This window comes from Tetrao urogallus (genome assembly GCF_951394365.1).
Source record: "Tetrao urogallus genome assembly, chromosome: 8".
Classification (NCBI taxonomy): domain Eukaryota; kingdom Metazoa; phylum Chordata; class Aves; order Galliformes; family Phasianidae; genus Tetrao; species Tetrao urogallus.
The window spans coordinates 27,122,075-27,140,737 of record NC_136821.1 but is presented as its reverse complement, the minus strand read 5'-3'; the positions used below and the strand labels follow the sequence as shown (position 1 = coordinate 27,140,737).

At 39.5% G+C, this 18,663-nt stretch overlaps 1 protein-coding gene across 1 annotated transcript in view; it reads right to left on the bottom strand.

Moving 5' to 3' along the window:
* ANKRD44 (ankyrin repeat domain 44) overlaps positions 1-18,663 on the bottom strand; it is a gene marked incomplete at both ends in the record, with an annotated part of 67,456 nt that overhangs the window by 14,742 nt on the left and 34,051 nt on the right. Inside the window, 5 exons of the mRNA XM_079539149.1 lie at positions 1,885-1,956; positions 11,339-11,450; positions 12,460-12,543; positions 15,313-15,453; positions 17,622-17,690. Coding sequence (XP_079395275.1) covers positions 1,885-1,956; positions 11,339-11,450; positions 12,460-12,543; positions 15,313-15,453; positions 17,622-17,690 — 478 coding nt within the window. The remainder of the gene's footprint in view (positions 1-1,884; positions 1,957-11,338; positions 11,451-12,459; positions 12,544-15,312; positions 15,454-17,621; positions 17,691-18,663) is intronic.

The window sequence follows — 18,663 nt, the reverse complement described above, 5'->3', positions numbered from 1 at the left end:
CATTTCTTTAAGATACACATTTAATGTAGAGTATTACTTAACTGAATGAAAACAATTCCCAGAACAGACTTTTGTGCCAGTACTAATAAACACAATAAACCTTGACCAGCTCTTCACAGCTGATGCTTCACAGAGTGTTCCTACCAGTAGGATCACTTGGTAGAACAACTGTAGTGGACAAGTAGATGCACTTCCAGACCAGCAGTCACATTTGGGCTGACTACACAAATGCAGCTGATGTTGCAAAAACCTAATGGATAGTTCCAGAAAGTGGAAGCACTTCATATCGTTCTGTAGTGACTGTCCTCCTCACGGTCAGCCTAAAATAATCTTTTTTATTTAAACATCAATGTATAAACATGTTGCCAGTGTTGATACAATTAATGAAAGCAGAAGAGAAATACAAACATGAAATAACCAGACACCAATCTTCAAGGTTAAGCACTCCTACTGATTGTTCTCAGAAGTACAAAAGAATGAGACAGAGCAGTGGCCAAGCAGTTGTTGCACTGCTAGACCAGGAAAATTACTTAAGGAAAGAAGAAAGGCAAAGGCAGGAAAAAAAAGGGTAAGGAGATTAGGGCACAGAGAATCCATATAGCAGAAACCAGTCTTGATGTAATTTCCTTCCCTATTATAATTTCTTGGAAAACAACCAATAACCTGATTTTTGATACAATTGAAGTGTGAGAAATAGCAACATTTTATGTGAATTTTTTATTTTTCCTTTTTTTCTTTCTTTTTTTCTTTTTCCCTGAATTGTTTTAGAGGTGTCTCAAGTGAATGAAGAGCTGTTAATTAGCAACAGATACAACAGGAAAGACCTCCGTCAGCGTCCTTGCAAGGATTTTGACCAAGAAAGACCAGCGAGGAAATGAGCTTGCTGTCTGGCCAGGTGCAGATCAAGTCCCTTCCCAGCACAAGAATTTACATTGGTGACAGAGCAAGCTGTAACCCCTATTTGGGTTTCAGACACTGTCCTTCCTGCAGTCTTCAAACTGTAGAAGTAAAGAACTGAGAGAACAGCTTAGTGACAAAGTTAGTCCCTTTTAAACCAACTTCTGGCTCTTGTTCCCTCAGATGATGTATGGAAAATTCAAACACCAGGTAAGAGCAGTTCTGACCAGCTGGCAAACAGAGATATGATCACTACAGAACTAAAACATGCTCCTATTTTCCAGTAAGCAAGTTTCTTCCCTATTGAGAAGAGAGCAGATTCATGGTGATGTTGAACAGTCAGTTTGGGGCCAGTCTGTGGAAGACATGTGAAGACAGCTCTCTCAAGCTGAGACTGTTCAGTTTAAAAAAACAAAAGCATTAGAAGGACCTTATTGATGTGTCTGTACATCTGAGCAGGACAGCAAAGAAGAAAGAGTCAGACTCTTCCCAGTGGTGCCCAGTGGCAGCACACAAGGCATGTAACAGGCACAAATTTAAACACAGGGAAATCCATTTAAATACAAGAAAAAACGTTTTTACCACGAGGGTGTTCAGGTACTGGGACATACTGTATGCATTCCCACACCTAGCTGTGCATCAGACTATTTCTGCACACTGTATGTCTGCAGCAGAACATCCCACTCCATCATCAGAGCCATAGGCTCAAACTCCAGCTCCAACTTTATAGACTGGTTGCAGAAATTTGTAGCTTGCCATTTAATTTTACTTCAGTTTCTGTTTCTTCTACTACCTGAGTGCTATAATCAATAAGAGCAAAGAGCTTCAACAGCCAGAAACTCAACAATTCCTGTTCAGAACTTGTTTTTCTTACATCTAAGCCTACTTGTTTCAAAACCAAGCCTATGATTAAACCTGCTTCAAAGACAAAGATTAAAGAATTCTTCTTTGAGATGACGATCAACACATTACACATCTCATACTTACAGCTAAATGCAAAGGACTTTTTGTAGTTGAAGAATCTGATTCCTCAAACATATTGCTGTTTTTTTCCAGAAGCTGAAAATGGAAGAAAAAAAATCTTAAAACATTCTTGTACAACTTAGGATAAGTTTTTATGATTCAGCAGACAAAAAAAAATTCTGATGTCTACAGTGAATATTGAAGGGCAATGAGGAGTAAGTACTTTATATTTACAGTAAAGTATTTTCAAGTCTTCTTACCCTATAGGATAGAGATTTAAAAGTAATTTGAAAGCCTTTAATGAACATCCTTACCCTGATCAGCAGTAAAAGGAATAATCTGTGGAGAAGAGCCCTCAGTTATTTTGCACTGCAGAAGCACTGTTTCATGAATACACAGGTAATGCACATACAAACCATTTCTGATTCAGCATTTCTTTTATAATTCTGATACATTATTTGGGTTGAGAATAGTTAGAACTAAGCTGCAAGCAATTACACAGCCATTTTTATACTTCATCTGAGTAGAACTTCCTTACATAGTCTTCCAGAGTGCAACACATCCTTGCACATAACCATGCTCACAAAAGTAAAAAAAATTAATATCTAATAAAATGCATCATATGTTTACGACTTTCTACATTTCCCAAAGCATTTTAAGGCTTACAAACGGGGTACTCCTACCCAGCCAGAATGAAAAACTACAGAATTACTGTGACTAGCACCCCTTCACAAAAGCACATGAACCCTGGCAACTGACCCCGCTGAGGCTGTAAAGAAAACTTCACAGATACTGACAAAATACTGTGAATTTAACACTGCAGGGTAGCATTACTGCTGGCACGCAAGGCATTTTTACTTGAATACTACTCAAACAGTTAGTCTCCAAAATCCTCTGTGACTGGAAATTAATGTTGTCCAAAAAATTAGTAACCAGAGACTGAAAAACATTTCTATGGTTTCAACTTTTTCAAACTTTTTTGAGAGAGTAATTATCTAACTCGAAAACTGAAAAAAGGGACAGTGGTGACAATCTGGATAATTCTATGGTACACCAACATGGAATGCTGTCCAAAGAAACTGGTGAAATCCTATGGTAGGCACAGAAATTACCCCACCTGCACTGCAAGATGATGATACACACTGAACTCACATTTGCCTAAACTTTCTATGTAACAAAATAGTCCTTAATAGACCTACATCAAAGATAAATTTTTCCAAAGCATCACAAATCGTGTATTAAAAAAAGACATTAATCTGAAGCCTATTACAATAACAAAACACAACAACAACAAAAAACTATTCAGTAACTTCATTTGTGTATTTTGAACCTAGTAAAATATCTGGACAGAGAAAAAAATGCATTGATGCAAATACTATTCATAAGTGAGTGTGTGTATTAATATGCAATATGAATTCTAACACAACCTTGCAGATAGGGAAAAAACAACAACTCCACATCACTTTTTTAGTAGATTTGGGGCAGAGTTACACAAACACATCTGTTACAAACACATGCAGAGACCTCCAACTTAAAATATCATCCTTCTCTTGTATTTTAAATGGATGGAAACAGGATTAAGTGGCAACTCCGAACACATGGTCACAAATTTTCAGTTACTCCAAACACGCTCTAATAAGGTAATTAATTTAACTCTGATCTTCTCTACCGAGCAAATGAAATAAAAAATATCCAAATGTGAGTACAAAGGCAGTTCCCCAGTCTGCTCAATACTCACCTTTACTACAATCCATAAAGGTGGGCACAGAAGACTATTTTAATTGCTTGTAACTACGCTGATCATCATCTGTTGAACTGCTGGGATCACAATCTTAGTACTTCCCTTAACCTGTCAGAGGGCTCCATGAGTCTTCTGGAACAAGGCAGATAACTGCCTTTCAAATAGATGGGAAAATTGACACAATGAAGGTTCTAAAGGAATTTTACTGCAGGATTGGAGAGCTCCTCACAAAAGGCATCCCAATAGCTTAGTTAAAGCAGCTTAGACTAATGCAGACTAAGGTTAATGAGCTTATTACTAACAAGGATGAATGTCTCTATCATAAAGTCAAGCATAAATGAGAACTTGAGAGTAAATCTGGTTGCTCCCTGATACGTGGTCCAACAGTGCAAGAAGAGAAATCATAAAAGAAGACCAAGGGCACAGAATTAGTGATTTTCTTGTTTGTCTTATCAAGCACAGCTTGCAGTTAAAACCAATTCATGTGAAGGATACACACCACACTCGGACACAGAAAGTACCAGGTGTAAGTTACAAGGCAAATTCTGCAGCTTCACTAGCATTGCAATGGTTCTAAGAAGGAGGCATTTACAATACCTCTCATATACTTGTTGCAAGAATACACAAAGCTCTCCTCAGGGTTCTAATTCCATTAGCATTAGCTTCCACCTTAGAGCACCTTTGTAGGAAGCGATGCACACTGCCTGTTTTCTAAATAATAAGAAATGTGAATTTATTTCTCAAAACAACCCCATTATGCCAGCTGCAGTGCAAAACCTTCCTGCTGCAAGTTGGCCAAAGCACTTCTTTCAAGAGGCAATAAGAACACATTACCAACAGCTCATAGTTGCAGCTGGCTGAGTGGGGAAGATCCCAGCATATCTCGTGTCTTGTGCCATTAAGATAATGACTTTCAGAATACTACATTTCTGCACTCAGTCATCTGCAGATTTTAAGTGCTGTCAGAATTGCACAGCTGCTGCCAGCCAAAGTGGTGGGCACTGTCCTCTCTGGTTAGGCCATCACCTCTTAAAAGGTAAGGATCCCCAGTTCTATGCTGCACTTCTCGTAACAGCACCATTTAGCACTGCACGTCATCAGTTATTTTGCGAAGTCTCCTTCACACTCAAGAACTTGGTGCTTTGGGAGTGAGATGCAGACAAAACAAGGTAAAGCATCAATTATTCAGTTCCATTGCTACCAGCTAATAGCACTACGAGGCTGCAGCTCTCTCTCCTCCTGTTCCATGCAAAGATTAATAACATTCAGTTCTCACAATTTCATTTGTACAGTAATGGTATTTACAGATAGAAGAAGACTCACTGTTTGAATGTATTTTGTGCTTATAATATAGAATTACATGGATGAATATGGTGTGGGGTATTTAACTCCATTTGATTTTACTTTTTTTTTTCTCCCCACTCCGATTTGCTGTTTACTGACAGGATAGTTGACACGATTGTTCTTCTGAACTACAATAAATCCTCTATTTATTTATCTCTATTTTTTAAAAAATATAGCTTGATGGAGTATCTCTGTAATTTAAAATTACTATTAGGAAGTAAATGAGGTCATACTTTCACCATGCATAAAAGCTTTAAGCTACACTTTTAAAAATAAGATATCAGAAGCAACTTCAAACCAGATCACTGTAGTGATGGGTGCTACCTCAAATCCTAGAAGAAAAGAGAAAGCATGATTCTGTATGAAACAGCATGCACGTACACAGCCACCTGTACACACCACCTGTAGCTATGTCAAAGGTTTGATCTAACCACCACTGACATTCAAGTGGCTTTCCACTGAAAGTTTGATTATTTCAATAAGGCAATTTCTTAATTGCCTTAAGTTTAAACACATATCACTTCCACACCCACAAGTGATTTATTTCTTCATAGCACCATAGCTGGGTGCTATTAATACCAAATGTAAAATGTCAAAACGTTCATCAATTAGTAGCTATTTTTCATGGCACTTTCAAGAATGAATAAAAGCATATTAACAAGGACACCTTTACACACCTGTCTCTATACTGTCCACCTATGGACAAAATGCTCCTGAAGCAGCAATAAGACAACTGCTTAATGTCAGCCCCTGAGAACAGATACCAGTTGCATGAAATCACATGGGAGGAAGAGAAAGAGGAAAATAATATTCAGGGAGAATGTTTACAGTCAATCTGTTCGACTGGCAAAAGACAGACACAAAATACGCATGCTGTGGGAGCCTTTGTCTAAAGCGTACTTACAGCAATGAACCAGAGACATTTCTTTTTGGAAGTCTGCTGAAAACAGGCAACATCTTTGAGTAAAAGAGACTGATTACAGCCTGAAGACCCCAGCAGCCACACCTCTTTCTGAGCTATGCTGTCTAATGCAATGCCATACACCTCTCTCACTGGATTCAGTAGATTAGAAAGTCAGATATCCTGTCCACGTTTCCACTCAAACACCACACACGTTCACAGACAGGTACTACAGGCAACAGCACAAGTCCATGCCTGAAGGAAAACCATCTCCTGCAGCTCTGTGATCACCTTGTTACTCTCTGACAAAAGACAGCACATGTTAACAGCTTGCTTCTCTCTGTCAGGAAAAAAAAAAAAAAAATCAAGAAAAAAAAAGAAAAAAAAAAAGAAAAAAAAAAAAAAGAGAAAAAAAAAAGAAAAAAAATCCCTAAATCTCTTAGACAGAAAAAAGCCCTCCTAGGCAACCCTGCTATTCTAGGAGCCAAAGTGCCACTCGCATGCAGATGGCAAATTCCTGCCCTCATACGAAGTTCAAAAGCAGTATTTAGCATCCTAATTTTGATTCTTAAAAGATTTTCAATTCAGTTTCCAAAGCAAAAAAAAAAAAAAAAGAAAAAAAGAAAAAAAGCCTAAGCCAAAGCTTATGCAGAGCTAACATATATTGGCAATTCTAGCACATATAGGCTCCTATTAATAATTTCATCAGCATGTACAAATGTTCAATATGTTCCCATCTTCTTTTGCATTCTCCTTTTAGAAAACAAAAGAAAGGACACTAGAATAACTGTAAACTTCCTCTGCTTAGAAAAAACATGCAAGAAAGGTGTGTACGGCAGTGGGTTTGACAGAAAGGCTCCCTGGTTGTGATGCACTGAGAGCTGCCTGCACAGGCACCCGCTCTCACATATCAGCTGGTGCTGCTAACAGCCCTTCACTAAGCAGTCATCCAAACTCATACTCACGTTTTTCAGAATTGCTCAAAGTTATACTTCACATAACCTCCCTTGAATTCTGTGCATAGGGAGCCTATTTATTTGAAATCTTGTCCTATGTATTTTTTGAGTCTTACCTGGTGTTTTCTTCATGAAAAGTAAGCACGTGAAGTCCTAATTGTACCTAAGCTGCAGAGGAAACATCAAATTTCTGCACTGCACGTGGAACAACTGCTCAGACATTCAAAGTTGACATGCAGGAAAAGCTCTGGGAGGTTGGCACAAAGCACCATCACTGCTGCTGTCAGACAAAATTCTCCCTTTCAGAATAGCAGTGTTTGTCATGGAGACAGTGAGACACGCATAAAAGAAGAAAAACAGAGCACAGCCCCTTTGAATGCAGGGATTCAGGCCATGAGGCAGATCAGGGGTTGGAGCCAGACAAGTGGTCGAGGCAGGACCCCACGCGGCAGACAGCTACTTCATGCCTATCCCAACCACATGTGATTTGCCCACCACTGATTGCCAGTGTCTCAGATGAATGAACCAACACATTCTTGTTGATGAACAGACAGAAAACCAGGAGCAGTCATATGAAAGATGTGGAGGGTCTGTGATTCTAACTTCTCCACATGCAAGGGACCGAACATGGAACACACAGCTTGCTACTTCCTCACTGCCACATGTGGTCTAACAAAAGGTGTGTCCTTGCCCTCAAACTCCACTACACAGCCCACAGTGACAGGCTCTGCTAGCAGATCTCCCAGTGCAGATGGCTCTGCAGCTCACTGCTTTGGTCAGGCATATGAACCGAGATTTACTTTTTCTCTCAGATATGGTTTTCCATTAAACCATGCGCCCTCCTCCCATCCTTAAGAGAATCGGCCACTGTGCCAATTCAGTTTCTGTTGGCCAAAAGTGAATTTCATTTGTTGATGAGATAAGGAGAAGTGCAGATTAAAAGAAAATTAACAATCAGTACTTACAGTCAGAGAAGAGATATCACTGCAAAACACTGACACGCTTCATTTCCTTTGTCTTGACATTAAAACATAAAGGGTTTGACCGACACTCCACACTACACTTTAATTTGCAATTGCAATTTCACTCTTTCCATGGCAATAAGGATTTTGTGATAGATCATTTCAATGAAAAATAAACCTTTTTTACTCGTAACTACTTCAGTTCACTAACATGATCAACTCTAACATACCAGCAAGTGATAGAGAACAGCATCTCCGACTATCGAACACCAAAGAAGCTCAGTCTCAATCTGAGCAAACATGAGGTTATATTGTTAGAAGTATGAAAGCACACGAGAAAGACAGAGCTTCACTTGCTCTCAAGCACACATGCTCACCATTCAGCCTTTATGAATGGCTCGCTACAAATGTCGAAAGAATTCAAGAATCTGCTTCCACTGTTCTCTTTTTAGCAACATCACGTCATTCACTGCAAAGTGATATTCCAGGCAACTTAAGGGTCCTCCAGAGAAGAGCTTCTGGCATTGAGCTTTGTCGTTGAACACACAAACACACACCTTATTTCTTGTGCCAAAAAATATGGCAAAAATTAAAAACGTATTTCTGTAGATAAACCAACCCTTCCAAAACTGTACTCAGAGGTGTGAATTTTGTCATGCTGAGAAGCCATGATGTTTAAAGTAACGATCAGATCCCTTAGAGCTAAGGAAACTTCACTAGACACTGCACTGTCCTCTTCAGATTTTATTTTTTTTTTTAAGTGATCATTTCTTTTGAAATAGATTAATTCAGTTACCTGTTTAAAAAAAATAGGAGGGAAGGAGAAACTAAAAAATTAGGCTTACAAGCTCTGACACATTTGGCAAGGTCCACAACACTGAAAAATATGCATTAATGTATCCCTTTAGCTTGATATTGTGCATTTAGGGAAATGCTAGTAACTGTTACCCACAGAAATCAAGCTCAGCATTGCAACATTTTGCCTTAGTTTTGATCAGATCCAAAGTTTCATATCTTAAATGAACTTCTTCTCCTAACAGTTTTGTGCCCATAAAAACTGTCTTGTAGGACAAGGGAAAATAATTTCCAGATATTTTTGTCTGATTTGCCACTAATAAACTGAAACTATACACCCAAGGGATAAAACAGTAAAATAACAGTTAACTTGGCACTGAGAAAAAAAGCTTTAATTTCAATAATCCTGCCTGAGAAATCTCTTCTTTAGGATGAAACTGTAAATATTTCAGAAGGAACATTTCACATGACAGACCCTGTCATGTAGATTAATGGTTCAAGGTTAGCACTTGGATACCCAAGTACCTGTTATCACACGTGCGAAGCCAAAACAAGAAGTCTCTCTATCTAGTTACAGATGCATTTAGACTGGAATTGGCATTGTTGGGTTCCCACTACTCCTTGAGCAAGGACAACTGAAAATATGCTTACAGCAACACTACCTTTCAGCTGCTGGAGACTGCTCCCAGTTCATTTGATGTTTCAAATATAAGAAATGAAGGGAAGAAAAAAAATAAAAAAAATCAATGTAAAGGTAACTGCCTGCATCAATTCATTATCGTTACCAAATATCATCATACAAATATAACCTGGGTCTCTGTAACTCGCTAGAACTAAGGGACAACTGCTCATTGAACAAAACAGAATCAGTCTCTTCTGACAGTGGATACAAAAGATGACGACCCCAGTCCTGCCGCAGACTGAGCACGATTGCTTGCCAAAGCACTCAATCTTTTGTATTCCAGAGGTGAAATGAGATGTCTGTCAATCTCTCAACACCAGTGGCAAAATCCTGGTCCACATAATGCTCTGAGGTAGACAGCATAGTATGTAAATGGTCATTCACACGTGTGTGGAAAACACGCTGTATGGCTGTAACTTTGCAAGTGACCCCTGGCCTTTGGTTTCTATACTGCAGCTCTAGTCACAAATATGTGAGGATTAACATGAAACAACACTGAATTCCCGATATGAATACAGCACATTTGCTGCATTGCTGTCTCTCACTCATGGTTTGTGGGTCACCCTTCAAAATGAAGAGAAACACAACACCTCCGATACGTGCTGCACTCCCAGCTCTTGTATGTCTGGCATGCCTAAGTAACACTGTGAACTGACAGCAGGTTTGTAACTGTGATTGTAATTGTGAGAAAATGTGTCCAGCAGCAAGAAAAGAGACCTTTCCCTGTGCTTGCTCCGCACCTAGGGGCACACAAGGGCTACAATATCAGGTTGAAAGAGAAGACATTGTTGCAGACAGCTCTGCTCACACCAGTCCTGCAAGAATCTGGTGATAAGACAGAAGTGAGGCTGCAGTACACTCTGCTGTAGCCATACAAGCATAGGCTTGTACATTGCACCAAACAAACTACATACACGCCCTTCAAAGGCCAAGAACATTAGCTTTTGCTCCAAATCCACAGTGTGTGCAGGAGAGGACTGCTCTGTCCCCAAGGGGCAGAGCCACATAGGAGTAGCTCCAGGAGACGTCTCCCAACCAGGAAAGGCCGAACACCTGCCACAAGCAAAAAGAAGCAGTGGTCTTCCAAGTGTCCTAATTATAATTGTGTGTGCAGGTGGGAGCTGAAAGGCTTTTAACCTGGAGCTGTGACCCAGGCTGGGCCAGCTGCAGAATCTCCCAGAGGTGGGAGCGACTGACAGAGCCGGTGCACGTGGGATGAAGGCAGCACATGTTTGTGCGTAAGTCCTCTTCAATTATTAAGCACTTTAACAAGGAAAGAACAAACCAAACAATGTAAAACACTGAACAGTGCACAGCACTCTTATTCAGGTCTGAACATCTATACAATTTTCTACCTTTTTTTTTTTTGTTTGTTTTTAAAGCAGATCCTATTTATATCTGTGTTGGATCCCCCTGTATAACAAGCTGTTCAGGTAACATCCATTTTCACAGGATTTTTATGGATTTGTTTACTTACAACCTCCACTCTACTATAAATGCTCACTGTGAGATCTCCCAAATCCAGTTTTTGACTGAACATTTTGGGCTTCTTGGGAGATGCAATTTCTAATCACTCAGGTGCAACAACAGCGGAAACACACCAACAAAGAAAACAGCCACATGGCCCACAAGGTTGATTATGGTTTATCAGCTTTGTCAGTGCTGCTATTGTTTCTTCAGAGGCAAAAACACAGTGCAGGTATGCAGCTAATAAAAGCTCTCAGCACACAAGCCTGATAATTGTGCACACACATCCCCACACACAGGCAACTACTCCTTATTACTGTCACAAACACTGGGAATATTTCCATTACGGTAAAAAATAACCAGAGCTCCACTCATGTTCAACATTTAAGCACCAGCTTGTTGAACAAGGACTGGTTTAACAAAACTATCACGTCTTTAACATGTACTTGGTTGCTTATTAGTTCCACTTTACTAAGTTTATTGCAAGTTTTCACAGAACCATGAATTTGCAAAGGACTCAAATCATAAACTTGAGGTGAATTCACAGTACTGGGACATTCATACACACACACACACACACACATATCTGTATCAGTAGTTAAGAGACCTCTCAACCATCTGAGCGCTCACCAGTTCCAAACACTGCCGGTGTCCGTATGCAGCAGCATAATGCACAGTGTTGTACCCCTCTTTGTCTTGGATGGATGGATTGGCATCATTCTGTAGAAGGAACTCCAGACACCTGTGAACAGTGCATTAGTTTAAATGAGAACTCTCAATATTTAACAGATTTATCCCTCACTGCAAGTAGGAGTGGCACTGCAGACAAGCAGCCCATTTGGTGTCTCTAACACCACTTCAAAGCATTCACAGGTTTCCTTCCTTTTCACCAACTGCTTCCCACATTAAACTTTTTGTTTTGTTAAACATAAGATACCCCCTCATCTTTGAAGACCTTCCTAAATGTTAAACCCTACCTTTGCTGCTACTCTAGATTCCAAAATAGCCTTCTACTAAGAGACTGAAAGAAAACTCTGCACCATGATGCAAACAGCCCATTTCAGAAAGCCAGAACTGCTATTATCTGCAAATTCTCTAACCACACTGTTGGCCTCCAACCACATACTACAGCAAAATAAAAATTGGATTTTACTGAGGTAATTTCCCAGCATGTATGTATATAAATATACTGTCTTCTTTCCCGGCATTTTTTAAATCATTTTTTCCAAAAGATCCCATATTTTCTTCTCAGCTCCTATCATTTTTTCTTACACCGCCAAGAAATCATCATCTTGTCATTATTATGTTCTTCAGTAACTTGTAATCGTTAGTGACTATAAGCTGTCATACAAAAAAGTGGATATTTAAAATGAGAAATAATCAATATGCAGCTATATGAAAATGCTAGTCCAAGCAAATACACTGAAGCAGCCATTAGCTAACTTATCTTTGCAACATACACACTCAATGCAAAGTATTAAAATAAAGCAGCGCATGTTACTGATGAATTATTAAATTATTGAAGCTGTTTATTTTCCATTAAGGAAGCCCAACAAGCACAGAAGCAGAAATATTAGGGAATATGCACATAAAAGAGAGCGCAGAGCTTTTTTTCCTCAGGTTAGCTCCCATTAAAGCCAAGCATCGTGTCTAGCAAAGCAATGAATGAGCAAAAGCAGGATGTAAGCAGCAGTGCAAACCAATGGCTTTCTCCAGAAATGAAGTTTAACTTCTTTACTGACACCACTTACAATGCAGCTTCTTTTTCCTTCATTTCACTGGTTCTTTCAAGTTCTTCAGCATTTTCATGGGAGTTACCTAAAATATTCTTTCTTCTTGACACAAATGACAGAAAAATGCAACTTATTTTCAAAATATGAGTGATTTTGATGCAGTATGCTACCCATCCCCAATCTCCTTCACATGGAGTTGACCTCTTCCAAAAGTAAAAAGTTACATAAGCTTAGTGAGCGTACTACCTGGATCTGCAGATAATACATTTCGCAAACAACGGAGACAACAACAGCATGGAAGTTTATCATCTTCCAAGTGAGTGTCAAACAAAAAAGCCACCAGAGGATTCTGGTTTCTATCAGGGACTGTTTAGTCACTAATACTGAATTAGTCTATCTTTAATCAGCTTTAGCTGTGTTGCTGACTCTTCTCACTTTCTGTGAAATGTCTTGGCAGCACTGTGAGATATCTCGGATTCCCAGATGTCTGGTCAGATTCTTTGGATTCTTCAAAATTGCTCAGCATGTCTTCATACTCCTGCACACCCGGATCATTTTTGGCATCTCTGTTTCCCAGCTGGATGGATGGCAGCCAGAAGATTGTGATCTGTAAGCTTATGAGCATGAGCCTTGGATTATGACTTTCCTTGGGCACCAAGGCCAACACAGAATGCATGCTTCCCAATTGCTAAGTACCATTACAGATCAGTACCTTGGAAGGTCTGAAGGACAGTTTGCTAAATTCAATTCCTATATAACACACGTATTCCAGACTGAGTTTTGCACAATGCAGAATAATACATCTTTTCCTTATCAGGTCATTTCCCATATGTATTTCCAAGATTTGACTTTCTTTCTGTGGATGCTTACAGTAAGAGGCTGCTCCACAAATCTGAGGTCTGTTTTGTTTGATGTTCACTAACTCAAAAAGAAATCTTATTTATCAATTAAAAAAATCCTAATATTGTAAACATATAGACAGTACTCATGTACCATGTTGAAGCAAGACACTCAACCTCAGAAAAGCCATTGGAAGTAACTGTACTGAGCATATTTTCAAACTGCTCACATAGCAAGTGAAAGCCATACCCACATTTACTTTCAGCTAACAATAAATTAGTGAGATCCCAATATAACATTCCCTGAACAGAATAAGCTATCATCAGGAAAAACAATACATCCTCATAAACTTGAATAATCTATGTAATGTAAATGCCTATGTTGTTTCCCCTGCAGGAAAGGAGTATTTTCTGAAATCCATAAGCAACAACACTTACCAAATCAGCTGAAACACTGGACAACCTGGTTGCACAAAGACTTCTCTCTGATCATTAACTGCCCACATTCAAAGTTAAATGATTTTGAATAACCTTTGGACCAAGATTGTCCAACTTTGAGAGTTTGCCGTTGTTCAGCAGAAAAAAATAAATATGCTGACCTACAAAATCATGGACTGTAAATAACATCTCATCTAACAAGGCTTCTTCCAAAACATCTCCAACAGGAAAATTTAATGAGAAGACAACATCAGAATCAATTTAGGTTTAGACTCTGAGGGCAAAGGTGGCCAAACATTCCTACCAATGCTCAGAGTCCGACTAAACCTAGATTTGTATTTATTTATTTATTACAGTTAAAGTTATCGTTGGAAGCAACGGTACCCTAAAGTTAGCCAGAAGATTGTTTACATGCAGGAGCATCACCTATAAATAGTCAAAAGCTGAAAATGCATACTGAATCACAATTCTCAACACCCCAGGGAACATCACACCCTGACAAGCTTTAATTAGAAACAGCCAGTGGTGAAAGCCTTCATACAAGCCTATTCAGCTTGCAACACCAAGAACAGTCCTCTGAACATCCTGATACCTTCTTACCAGTACCATTCTGGTTTTACATTGACAGGGCAGACATTTTTGATACCAGTATTACCACAGCAAAAGAAGCAAATGGTGAAGAAGCTACTGACGTACACCTATGGTATCCAAACCTCTGCTATGAGCTTAGGGAAAAGTCTTCCAAAAGTGCTTTTGGGGTGGTATTCTGCTGGGAATAAGCCATACTTTTTATGTTTCAGTTTGGTTTTTGTGCCCTCCTTTTAACCAGACCTCGCTATATAAGAAACCAGGAAAATAGTTCCTGAGAGTCTGAAGGAAAGAGTCCCTATCAGTTTTAAGAGACAACTAACAGGATCACTGAGGCTGTTTCATGCAGTATGTTATAGAAAAGAGATTGCCAAAATATGCAGAAACTCTATTCAGTAACCTCCAGATATTTAAGTTTTGCAGCTGTTCTCCCCTTCCAAACTTTTCTCAGAAGAACAGTTCTGCATTCTGCCAAAGGATATTCCCCAGGCCTCTCTCTCTTTAGTCTCTAGAAAGCAACCTATTTGGAAAAGGTAAGAGTTTTTATTAGCTCTGACAGTGGAGAGAGTGATGGGTAGATCTATCTTGCTTTTGCCAGAAAGTCTATCAGAATGGCCAACTATCACTGCAGTCTACCTGGGAAAACTCCTTCTACTGTCTCTTTTTCCGATGGACTTGGAAAGCAGACACAAAACTCTCTGAGCTTTCCCTTGGGAGGAAACCACACAGAAGAAGAAAGATAGTATGTAGCAAAAATAGTTCATTAGGACAGAGGGACTGTAAAATCATGTGTTACTTCAAAGGTAAACTGCAGGGCTGAGGTGCCACATCACCTGAGGATCCAGATTACAGGCACAGCAGTTCAGTGTGGAGTTAATGCATACACCTGAGAGAAATTCCTGTGCCAGCCGGCTCATTTTTTTGGTTCAAATGGCACAGTCATGATGAGAATAGAACGTTTGATTTGGAAAAACACTGAACAAGGAACACAAACAGGCTCTCTTACTTTCGGTCCATGTCAGAAGCAGCAGCATAGTGCAAAGGGGTGCGTCCCCACTCATCAGTTTCATTAATATTGGCTCCTGTGGTCACCAGTGTCTCAATACAGTGGAAATGACAATTTGCAGCTGCGTAGTGCAAAGGTGTCCTAGAACAAAAGGGACAGTTTGTTACCTTGTATTCCAACACGCACTGCTAAGGATAACAATAAACCTTAACTATTGCTGCATTCCTACAGACTTCCAGCAATCAAAATCAGCACCTTACATTACCATGATGACATTCAAAGTTATGCAAATTTAACAAATTACTGTCTTACTAGGAAGTTTTGATACTCCTACCAAGCTTAAGAGCATACAGATCTGCACACATTCTGCATCTTGCAAGCAAACTGTTCCCAGCAAGAGCCTCTGCTACTGCTCTGCATTCACACTACATTGCTTCAGCTGGGAGTGAGGGCAGAGCAGGACAGCCCTCACAGCACCTTGATTAGTGGGAACTGCTATAGCTCTCAGAGCCATACCAACTGAACAGAGTAACTGAGGCTTTGTTATTCCCTCTCTTACAGTTGCCTGTCTTTTTTTAAAATAACACATATATGAACTTCTTTTTTAAGCCTAACTTGCATAGTAATATCATGCTTTTTTTTTATTATTTATTTTTTTATTTTTTTATTAAGAGCACACACACAATCAAAGCTTTAAAAGCTTTGGTTTCACTGCAGCCTGATAATCTACCTGCTGTGCAGCACCCCTCAGCAGCACTGGTGATGTGAGCCTCAGCACCTCTGCCAAACCCAGCTCCTTGCTTTGGTTCTGCTCACTCCAGCTGCTCAGCATCAGCCCACAGAGGCAACAGCACTCCAGACAAAGAAACCACAGTTGGGATTCAGCTCCAAAATCAGCTCAGCGTGGGCAGGCTCAGCAGCACCAGAGGTGGATGGAGATGTGGGGGATCTCATCGCTGACGAATTCCAAAGCCCAAGAAGAGATCCATTGTGCAGGGAAGCTCAGCACACTCACTTCAAAGGCCAAATGTTACTCAGAGAGAGCTCGAATCATCAGGACAACTGCCAGCTGGGCTGAAACTTGCAAAAGCTCTATCGGCTACACAAAAATGCTCAACTAGTTTAAATTCATTTGGCCCCTAAAACAATCTACTTGTATTTTGGTGGAGGTTGTAAAAAACAAACAAACAAAAAATCAAGGACAGCTCTGCCTCACAGAAGAACACAGTAATTTTTATTGACATATCTAACACACTTCTACCAGGTATATTCAGAGGATGTGAATGATAATCACTGCTGTCTCTCTACCATGGAATACTGCCCACAGTGCCTGAGCCACGCTGGACCCTTTCAACCATAGTTCCTTTATGCTAGTATAATGACAAAGCCATAAATCCTCCAAAAGAGTTCATCAGCCTCTGAAGCACCTGCGGCTTTTATTATGTTTCCTCCAAAGAACCAGACATCCCAGCAGTAGTTAAGGAGAATTTCTGCAGTGTCTTCAGTTCAAACAGAGCTACTATCATCAGCCATTTAATGTGAATCACCTTACTGATCTAAAGCAACTGTGCATACATCCACCATGGTTTACAGCTTCATAAGAAGCAGAAAACCCAAGCATGTGCCTCATTGCTACAGCTGAGGGTAGATAATACCATATCCACTATGGCTGCAGATCTATCAGTGTGTCATGGCACAGCCTGCTGCCACACAAGACACAATGTGCCAAACCAAATAGTGCTATTAAGTCAGCTACAGCTCTTCTCCCTTTCCAATTCCACCAGTATGCTCTGGGGAACCTGGTTTTGGAAAACATCTGCCTTGTTGAAAAACACAGAACGAAACACCAGACAGATATTCTGTAGCAATCAAAGAGTGAAACCCATTTCTGGCATAGCAACACTCTTCACAACACTTCATATGGAGGAGAAAACAGTAAAAAAAACCGTATAAGGGTAGGAAGCACATCAAATAGCAGCAGTCCTTCCCATCATAACCCAGGTGCTGACTTGGGCACATAAGCACAAGAATTCAAGCAATAAGAAAAGCAATAAGGAAAAAAAAATTCAGTGGTATTTTTAAAACAGAAAGCTCAAGAGGATGGGATGACTTTTACGTATTTAATGAAGTCTGCACCTGTTTGTTTGGCATATAACTGTAGCAGCAGCTTTGCAGGGAATGTCAAACTCCTACTTTATTTTACTGCCATTGTTCATGGAACACATGATATCCAGACTGAGGCAGTCTTTCACCCTTGCCTGCTAGATTTCTTTTCTTTTTTTTTTAAGTGAGTTTCAGTATTTACATACCTCCCACGTTTGTCCTTCTTATTAAAATCTGCTCCACTGCTTTGCAAGAGTTTTATACATTCGACATTACTGAAAAGAGAAGAAAACCAAAGCATGAACAAAGCAGAAGCTTACATCTTGGTTGCCTCCCTCCCTCCAAAAGGAAAAAGTTCTTTTTTTTTTTTTTTTTTTTTAAAAACTATTTGCAGTGCAAAATCAGGATATGGATAACTACAACCTGAAATCCAGTCACAGCAAACAGAAAGTGAAGTTTCAGAAATTATTTCCTTTGTTTCTAGAAAACCTCGGACTTCTGCAGAAGAAAAATTAATGTTCTGAAGAGAAAGCAGTAAATATGATTTGAATTCATTGCATTTGGAGATTTTCAAGGGGGGCTGCATTCTAACGCTTCCCACGCTGGAATGGTATTTTAGACTTTTAAAGTTGGTGCTAGCTGATAAAATGCCAGTCTAATAATGAAGAGGTGACATTTAACGAAATCCACCCCCTCTTGCAAAGCTGCAATGCTGTGCTAAAATCCTGTTTACTTCAGTGAGATTCTACACAGAGTTACTTTTAGGTTTATTCTCAAATCATTTGTTGGCAATTGATAGATTTAAGCATGCCTTTATGTACTTTGCTGAATAAGGAGCATTAACTATCTAAAATGATTGTCACATTAACATTGCTTTTATATAAGCAGATGAGTTAGGCTCCATTGCTTTTCTCTTCTTTAATCTGTTGAAAGAATTCACCACATCCTAACTTCATCTCATTTAAAGCCAGGTGAGTTTTAATACAAAAATATAATAGCTCAATACTCATCTATTTTGTAGTTCAAGAGAGTAAATGTATGACTCCAAGCTAGAAAACAACATAAAGAAGCATAGCACTTTCCAAGACTTCTTTGTCATTAACAGGGGCAATAAATCATTCTGTTCACAATCAAAATGAGCAAGCCTTAAAGTATGTCCTTTTCCTCAAGCCCATACAACTCCCATTAATGTAATGGGAGTAACAGGTATGTGCAAGGAAAAAAAACAATGTTATTTGCATAGTTCCA